This window comes from Blennius ocellaris, assembly GCF_963422515.1.
Source record: "Blennius ocellaris genome assembly, chromosome: 3".
Classification (NCBI taxonomy): domain Eukaryota; kingdom Metazoa; phylum Chordata; class Actinopteri; order Blenniiformes; family Blenniidae; genus Blennius; species Blennius ocellaris.
Genome location: NC_137652.1, coordinates 11,549,338 through 11,558,779, shown reverse-complemented (window position 1 = coordinate 11,558,779; position 9,442 = coordinate 11,549,338). Strand labels below are relative to the sequence as shown.

Genomic DNA, 9,442 nt, shown 5'->3' with positions numbered 1-9,442 from the left:
CAGGGTGAGTTTGTAAAAACATGACTAATGAAGCTATAGGATATTTTTTTGGACACTTCACTGCACTTTACACCACATAGTTTCATTAAAATTGGTATTATCTTGAAATTGTAGTTATGATACAGATTATAAATGGCCTTCACTTGCCTTACAGCTGCATGGAACATCGTTCATCACATTCACCCATTCACACACACGGAGGCTGCAGACATGCAAGACACTGTCACTCCAATGGGAGCAGTTTAGGGTTCAGTGATGTGAGTGATGGGAATCAAACATGCAGCCTTCCGATTGGGAGCAACCGCTCTACCAACCAAGCCATGCTGCCCAATCTAATGTGATACTCAGCAATCATAGCGTACCTTCGCTCTGGCTGCAGCTCTTATCCTCTTTCTCCTCTTTCCCTGCAAATGTAAGACACATTCAATGTTCCGTGAGTTGATCTAATATATTGACTGATTCTTTCACGAGTTTTCATAATGATATGTTTTCGAAACAGAGCTCACTTACATAGTTCTCACTGGTGGACCACTCTGGGAATCGCTCAGCCTGCAGCTGAGCTTCTCTTCTTGCCTGATCAAAATATTTGTCCTTCTAGTCTTCTGACAAGGACTTCCACTGTTGAACACTGTCAGCACACACACTGATGCTCAACTAAATGCCAGCTTGTTCATATAATACTCAACAGATTATCATTGTCACTGACTGCTGAGTGGTGACATTGGAGATAAGACACTCACTTTCTCTCCCAGGACTTTATTAACAGCTGCACTTCCTCCCCTGTTGAGACGAGCTGTGACGAGAGACCTCTGCTCCTTCAGAAACATCATGAAAGCAATTGGTGGCTTCTTGATGTAGGGCTTCTCTTTGTCTTGCTGGTGCCCGTACTTTCTCTTTCTATCAGAACATGAGAGAAAATCAAAGTGTGAGGGCACATGAACAACGTCTAAAACTGTGGAGATAAACACTTTAAACATGAAGGAATATATGAAGTGATTCAAATATCAATAACAACGGTGTAAAGGTAAATGAACGTCTCATGAAAGATGTTGATCATGACGGAATTCCAGTGCATCAGCAGAAATCGGATCCATTTCATTTCAAATCCAGAGCCTGTTATCAAGGAGAAACACATTCAGGACACAACCAGCAAAAGCAAGCTTACTTTGAATTGTTGACATGAGTGTGAGGAGCAGCAGCAGGAACTACAGGCACAGTCTCTCTATTCCTGCGTAGACAAAAAGACACAGGCTTTTCACAGTGAGAAAGTGAACACACAGAAACTGAAACTTCTGATTATTTCTGGCTTCGTGAGCGTGGCTGGACAGTTGTTACCATGGCAACGTCTCATTTTAATGACGTCTTATCATCTCACTCCTCCATTCGAGAGCGGTGTGAATAGTATAGATAGGTACAACCAGCAGATGGCAGTAATGCAACATCATGGATGCCAACTGCCGTTAAATCCAAAAGAAGAAGAACTGCCATCCATCCAATAAATCCTTAATGTAAACAACATCTCTCTCCCTGAGGAAAATGTATTGTAGCACAGGACTTGGAAAACTACGGTCCACGGATTAGTATAGTATAGTATAGTCCAAATCGATTCATCAAAAATAATGACGGCATTATTTTGGCCTTGTCCTGTAATGCCTGGCGTCACTCCAGGGGGCGCAGTAGCTGATAATAGCTTCTGGATACTGGACGGAGGACGCACCAAGCCGAGCAGGCGGCGTCAAGAATGTAAATAATATAAATAAGACTACATTACATAATAATACAATAGTACATTATTATTATTATTATTATTATTATTATTATTATTATTATTATTATTATTATTGTTATTATTATTATTATTATTATTATTATTATTATTTATTTTTGTTGTTGTTGTTGTTATTATTATTATTATTATTATTATTATTATTACTATTATTATTATTATTATCAGTTTTTGTCTTCTCCCGCCTGTTTTTTGTGTCTGGAATACGATCTCTGATTGGTAGAAAACACTGACGTTATATAGATGCGCCGCAGATCATCACCCATCGCCAATTATCTCATAAACATGTCCACTTGATATTTTACCTGCGTATGCCGTACAGTGCCTCGATGGGCGGAGTTAGCTTAATATAAAACGCGTATTTGTTTCGCGGTTGTAATGTTTCTATTTAATTCATCCACACAGCTCATCGACTCCAACCGAGAAGTCATTACTGGATAGGTACTTTCTGCAGGTCACCCTTAATTAAAAAAAAAAAAAAAAAAGTAGCTCCACCTCAGCAGTTTACAGACTCGGGATGGAGTGGTGATGATAACGGGCGCTCCTATTGTCATTTTGAGCGGCTAACCTACATTAGCGAAAGTTGGACCCCGTCATAACATTTATCGGCTTTGTGTGGACAGTTTGGCTTGCACTACAGTGACCAAGACGACTCTAGATATATCCAGAAATCACCCAAAGGAGAGATATGAACAGTCGGCTCCAGGAGATCAGAGAGAAGCAAAAACTAAGGCGGCAGCTGTTAGCTCAACAGGCAAGTACCGTGCGTTGTTAGCAAGTAGCTATAGTAGCAGCGGTTCTAAGCTATGGATAATGTACAATACATTAATCGTTACTGTTCACTAGACATCTGTTTTTTATTGGAAAGAGGTGTGTTGTAAATCCACGATGACATAAAAACTATTTAAGAGAGACCCCTGTAAACAAAAGTTGATTTCCATTCTAGCGGTTTAGCTTCGATTAGAATGAATGGCAGTGATTAGTTGGAGGATTTCAGTCATGATGGTTTCCTCAATAAAGTACCTTCAGTAAATGTGGATTAAAGTAGAGCGAAACACAGGAGAGAGAGAGTGCATGAGTCACTTTTATTAGTGACGGCATTGTTGCTTCGAGCAGTAGTTCCTTCATATCCGTTGTGTGGGATAATAGAAACCTTTATAGATATTATGTTACAAGAACATTGAGTCACAAAAATTATATGAAGGCAACGCTCTCCGTGTGTTAACTTCCCCCTGTTCGTCTTAAACGTGCCAAAAGGCGAACAACATCACTTAAACTTCAGACAACTTCATCAGCATCATCAATTTCAATCATCTTCAGCAACGACACTACCACTTCCTGTGGCAGATCATTCAAATAGGGTTGGTGTCTGGAAACCCATTTAAACAAAATGACAGGTCGAGAAATATACTGGCAAAGCTTTTTGGAATCTCTCAGGTCACTTCTAATTTTCAATAGTAAACGTTTTATTTCTTTATAGCTTGCATAATTTTCCGTGGCTTAGCATTCACATGGAGAATAATGTGGAATTCAACTGTCAAAATCAATTAGATTTATGTGATACAATGTTTATAGAGGTATAATCTTTGCTCATTGTGGAAATAGGTTCCTGCCTCTCACTTCCTGATCACTTCATGTTTAGTGTGGGATATCACAATATGAGGCATTTCTGTGCAGCCTTTCTGGTCATCAGATAAACTCATATCATAAAACTATGGATTTTTGACATGTTTTAGTGGACATCCTCTTTAGTGGCTGCTCAGATCCACAAATGTGCAAAATGTGTGATTCTTTGTTAGTATATCAAAGTGACTTCAAACAGCATGTAATCATGTAAAGATTTTCTGTAAATCACAATGAATTTTCAGAACATGTTCTGGTTTGCAACTCTAACTTTAACTACTCAAGTCTAAGATGGGTCCAATAACATTCACCAAACATTCATATAATTAAGCTACATAAAAACATTTAAAAGATAGTGTTTTGACTATTTTACCCAGTGGATGAAGTTACCCGACTGAAAGAGATGATTTGTGTATCTCTATTCTCGAGAAGGGGGGGCAAATATTTACAAATGTTGTAGTTTTTAATTTGTACACAATGCATTGAACCTTTCATTTCTCATTCAATCATAGCTGGGAGCCGAAAGCGCGGACAGTATTGGAGCTGTCCTCAACAGTAAAGATGAGCTAAAGGAAATTGAGGAGACGAGAGAAACATGCAGGTAAGTTGAGGAAGAGCTGTTGGTTGCTATCAGAAAGACAAAAAAGCTGAAGTGATTTCAGTGCGTATTCAGATAACAAATAGATATTTCAGGGAGACTTCTCTCTCAATTCAATACTTTGAACACGATAACTTAATTTGACACGTTATTGTTAGCTTGATAGGTTTTTTTTGTCCACTGTTCTCCTGTGCGTTGATGAGATAGGAAATATCTAAAGCGTGTTTGTTTTGCAGAGCTTCATATGACAGCTCGGCTCCCCCTTCTAAAAGGAAAACGCAGACTGAGGGAGAAGACACAGAGGAGGTTGTGGAGGAGCAAAAGGTGAGTGCAGTCTCATTGGGTATAGAGTTATTTACTATTTACAACAATAGTTAAAAATAACACTTCCAAATTTGCACCAAAAACCTTTAAAATCTTGATAGCTGACTCATGCAGCACTTAAAAAAAAATATATATAAAAATGGATTTAGCGTCTAGGAGCTCATAAATGTGTTGAGCAGTTAAGTTAGTATTTATAATGAATCAGTTTAATGAAAACTCAATAGTACGGTAAGTCCACCCACAGAGGGAAACAATGGTTTAGTCCCGATGATGAACTCCATGAGCAGCAATTGTTTTTTCAGTAAATCCTAACTAATGTAAAAAAAAATTTTATTATTTATTCTAATTGTTTGCAGAATAAAATCAAAAATAACATCTTACACATCCACTGAATTATATTCCCTTGTATTAAAATGTGTCAGGCTCTGCTCCCACTGACTCAGGTTAATAACCAACAGAACATCAAATAACTGAAGTAATTTAGTGGTTAGTATGGTTGGAGTACAGAGCGAGGTTGTGATTTGCCAACATAAATCCGTTGTTTATCATTTCATTTGCATCCTGTGGAATGTGAGATTCATCATCATGTCCCCAAAGTCTCTTTGCTCAACAGCTGATTGATTTGGTTCGGCCTGTTGTGATTTTGTATACGTGATTTTTATGTTTCAAGGACGAGGTAGAAGTGCAGCAGCCAGACGAAAACAACCCATATGAGGAAGTGTACAAAGATTCAAGTACTTTTCTTAAGGTTGGGACACACACACACACATGCACACCCTTGCACATAAGGCTTTTTTTTCTTTTCTGTCATTTATTTATACATCAGTATTTTCATTCTTTTTTTTTTTTTTAGGGTACCCAGAGTTTGAATCCTCACAATGACTACTGTCAGCACTTTGTGGACACGGGGCATAGGCCACAAAACTTTATCCGAGATGTTGGTGAGTGTTCGCTTTGCATTTTAAGAGCTTGTGTGCGTCACGTGATCTCTGTGTCGTCTGTGCTGCAGGCTTGGCTGACCGATTTGAAGAATACCCAAAACTTCGAGAGCTGATCAGACTGAAGGATGAACTCATCTCCACCACCAACATTCCCCCAATGTAGGTTGACTGAAGATATGGGAGTGAAGCATTTACCCGTCAGTGAGGATTAGTTTTGTTGAAGGTGTGTATTTCTCTGTGTTTAGGTATCTCCAGGCCGATCCAGAGAATTTTGACCTTCAAGATTTGAAGTGCAAATTCGATGTGATCCTGCTTGAGCCTCCTTTAGAGGAATACTACAGAGAGTCCGGCATCAGTCACACTGAGCGTTTCTGGACCTGGGATGACGTACGTATGGCTATTCAGCAGTTTGCTCTGATGTGTGATTAAATACTGAATAGGAGCAGATTCTCGCTTATGAAAGAGCTGGTTGGAGTAATAGCATGAAATTTTGTGATCATATGAAAAAAGTGTGAAACTCCAAATAAACAAGCCCACCCTGGGTGAGAATATCTCCACTTTTGGTTTGGGGGATATTTCGCTGTGGAATTTGCATGCTTTTTTTTTTTTTGTAAGTGCTCCTGGTTCCTTCCACAGTCCAAAACATTAATTTTAGGATAACTGGTTCTGGACCTGTGTTTCGATGTCTCACCAAACCAATACACCTGATTGTAAAGAGTGGTTTTCTGCAGAGAAGGTTTCACTGATTAGTAAATGTTTTTTTGTTATTGTCTATGCTTATTCTTTCCGTTTTCACCTCTTTGCTATTATAGATCATGAGACTGGAGATCGAGGAGATTTCTGCTCTACGCTCATTTGTCTTTCTCTGGTGTGGCTCTGGTGAAGGTCTGGACTTGGGAAGAATGGTAATGCCATTTCATTTTCAGTTCAATGCACAAACTAAAGTACGGATGGGCCCAATGTTCCTAAATGTATCTAATCCTCCTGACAGGATCCTGGCTTGCCTCATTTAGTACGAACAGAGTTTTTGTGGAACTTGCGAGTTTTTTAGTTTGGTAACTGGCTTCCTGTCAGAGATGATCACTGCCAAATTTTAAGAATATGCGAGTGTCCCTCGACTGTTTGCTTCCGCAACTCTTTAATCAAATATACAGATTCAAGTCAATGGAGTGATCGAATGTAAAATATTATCTCTTCAGGATGCGTCTTTGAGATTATCAGAAACACTGAGTCATGGTCTTGCTCTGGGAGGATTAAGGGATTTATTATCTTTACTTAACGTACTTACAACTTTTGCTCAACACAAAATGTTGCTATGGATTTTTTCATTTCATTTCCTTGAATTATGGACACTCTCGATACATAAGAAAAACTAAATCTTACCATGTATTGTTTTCCAATAGGTGGTTTAATCATCCCGTTACTCTCACTATAAGATAGTTGGTGTTTACTAGTTCCACTGGCTGATTTATTTATTTTTTTAATACAATAAAAACAACCGTGATTTGTTTGGGGGGGGGGGTTAACTTTGTGTTTGAAGATTTGTATTCTACGAAACAGTTTTGTGTGAAACATCTGAGATCACTGAAAACATTGACTTCCCTCCCTGGGCAGTGCTGGTCTTGATGTGGTTACGGGGCACAGGGTTCCAAATATGTGGAGTTAAGTGAACGTAATTTCACCAAAGAGATCGATGTAGAATCTAAGAAATTAAATAATTGTTAAGCTTATGCCGTTCGGAAACCTGTAATGACCGTTGTTCTACTGATTCCAGTGTTTGAGGAAGTGGGGCTTCAGGAGGTGTGAGGACATCTGCTGGATCAAGACGAACAAGAACAACCCGGGAAAGACCAAGGCGCTCGACCCAAAAGCAGTTTTCCAGAGAACCAAGGTGCAGAATGCATGCGCACACGACAAATGAGACATGTCACATTTATTTTACGCTTCCCTCCGTGGCATTCGTTTTTAGAAGGACATTTCACCATGTATTGTACATTTATACCAGGATGAAGTGAACATGCATGTAACATTATGATGCACGGTAACACACGACACAATTATTCCAGGAACACTGCCTGATGGGAATCAAAGGAACCGTGCGCAGGAGCACTGATGGGGACTTTATCCACGCCAATGTGGACATTGACTTGATCATCACCGAGGAGCCAGAGATGGGAAATGTCGAGAAACCCGTGGAGATCTTCCACATCATCGAGCATTTCTGCTTGGGCCGCAGGAGGCTGCATTTGTTTGGGCGAGACTCAACAATCAGACCAGGTAAGCTGAACATGAAAAGGCTGTGAAGTAATTCAAAAAAGAAAATATATGAATAATATGAATATTTTCTCTTGTAATTTGGGAAGCTCATGAAAGTAGAAAGGCGTTAATTTCCGGGATAAAACTCTCGTGTATTTGTTGTTAATGTTCTGGCTCGGCCTCCTGCAAGTCCTTGAATGAACAGATTTCTTCAGGGCTGAAGTGTTTCCCTGCTGCTTACGTCCACTTTGTATCTCCGATCAGTTTCAGTTCATCTGCTTTTATCCAGCACTTTGTGAAAAACAGACCTTACAGCTATGTGAGAAAACAAAACCTCCACGTTCTGAAATTGATCAAATGATTGAACCTTTTCATGGGTGTTAATCTTTTAGATGTATTAGTATGTTTGCCCGGAGTGACTTTCACGTCTGGTTGTGTCTCCTCCCAGGCTGGCTGACCGTGGGTCCGACTCTGACAAACACCAACTTCAACCCCGAGACCTACGCTTCACATTTCGCCCTGCCCGACTCTCACCTGTCTGGCTGCACCGAGGAGATCGAGAGGCTGCGGCCCAAATCCCCCCCCGCCAAGCTGAAGTCGGACCGCGGTGGAGGAGCACCGAGAGGAGGACGCGGAGGACCGAATGCCGGAAGAGGCGGAGACAGAGGCCGAGAAAGAAACCGACCAAATTTCCGTGGAGACAGAGGAGGGTTCAGAGGCCGGGGGGGGCCACACAGGGGCTTCCCCCCCCGCTGACGCCAAACAACTCACACAAAACCAGACTCATCATCCCATTTACGGTGTCTGCAAACACAAGTTGACACAGTTGGGTTGGTTAGAATGTGACATGTGGCGGCACGAGTCCGTAAATACGATGATATTTTTCTTAATTTTTTTTTTTTTTTTTTTTTAGTGTATTGATATTTTTCAGGGCTCTACTGAGGGGATTTTTCCCAAATAAACGTTTTTTTTCTTTAAGTCTGTATGAGGTCTCGTTTTTTTTTTTCCCAAAGAAGATTCATCCAATGATTAAAATATTGAATTTAATTATGTTCCAAGTGTTATATAGTGGGAAATTACAGTATTCTGCTGAATTAATACATCAAAGAAATGTGTGATTCAAAGTGTCGGCCTGCAATAATATACATTTCATAATGTCCTTTTCAAGTAATTACTTTTTAAATGCTGTCGACTGGTGTTTCTCTCCGATGACAGAGATGAAAACATACAAGTGCTTTGAATGCCGTGTAAGTGACATTTTGCAATATGAATGTCACGTTCACTGAAACGGATTACCTGTTCTATTCAAAACCATTTTATTTTTCAAGCAAGTGAGCATTCTGTGCTTCATGTTTATGTCTCAGAAGCAGAAAAAGTGGAAAAGCACAAAGACTTAAGGTTACAAGTCCTCCTGTGAGGCGTTCCCAGCATGCAGTGGTCAGAGTGTATTTAAAGAACGGCAGCATCTTCTGTTGGTTCCATCCAACAAATGAGCTTCTGTAACTCAGGTTGATACTGTTTCTGTTTAATTGTTTTACAATACACAGTGAATCACAGTTTGTTTTCTATAGGACAACATGGTGGTACATCAGGTGGTACATGCCTTGACGGTGCAGCACACCTAGAACAAAGCTGCATGATTCCATGTCTTGGCAGGTCAGGTTTGTTTGTTTTTAGCAGACAAAGGCTGGCCTGCACCTTATCAGACATAGTCATTATATTATGGCAGATCACAGTTTAAAGAAAGTCCAACAAGGCAACATTCAAATAATTAAGTTATGAGTCTGAGCAACATTGAAGCCAAAACCAGCTATCAGTTCAAAGTCCCTACAGATCAAACATGAGTTCTCCATGTGTCAATGCAACTCCACCAAAACCTGATTTATGACCAACATGTCTTTACCACCTTGTCAG

At 39.9% G+C, this 9,442-nt stretch overlaps 1 protein-coding gene across 1 annotated transcript; it reads left to right on the top strand.

Moving 5' to 3' along the window:
• The first annotated feature begins 2,189 nt into the window (after positions 1 to 2,189).
• Positions 2,190 to 8,468, top strand: mettl14 (methyltransferase 14, N6-adenosine-methyltransferase non-catalytic subunit). The gene is made up of 11 exons (XM_080520287.1): positions 2,190 to 2,540; positions 3,922 to 4,010; positions 4,244 to 4,331; positions 5,002 to 5,079; positions 5,185 to 5,272; positions 5,341 to 5,431; positions 5,518 to 5,659; positions 6,085 to 6,177; positions 7,047 to 7,163; positions 7,339 to 7,549; positions 7,977 to 8,468. Exons 1-11 carry the CDS (start codon positions 2,475 to 2,477, stop codon positions 8,282 to 8,284), a joined length of 1,371 nt encoding a protein of 456 aa, XP_080376413.1. The 5' UTR covers positions 2,190 to 2,474; the 3' UTR covers positions 8,285 to 8,468.
• Positions 8,469 to 9,442: the final 974 nt, after the last annotated feature.

Excerpts from the sequence above, each read along its gene's own strand:
- mettl14 (XM_080520287.1), top strand. The coding sequence starts at position 2,475 with ATGAACAGTCGGCTCCAGGAGATCAGAGAGAAGCAAAAACTAAGGCGG. Across the intron at positions 4,332-5,001 it reads AGGTTGTGGAGGAGCAAAAG|GACGAGGTAGAAGTGCAGCA; the intron begins GTGAGTGCAGTC and ends TTATGTTTCAAG. Across the intron at positions 7,550-7,976 it reads AGACTCAACAATCAGACCAG|GCTGGCTGACCGTGGGTCCG; the intron begins GTAAGCTGAACA and ends GTCTCCTCCCAG.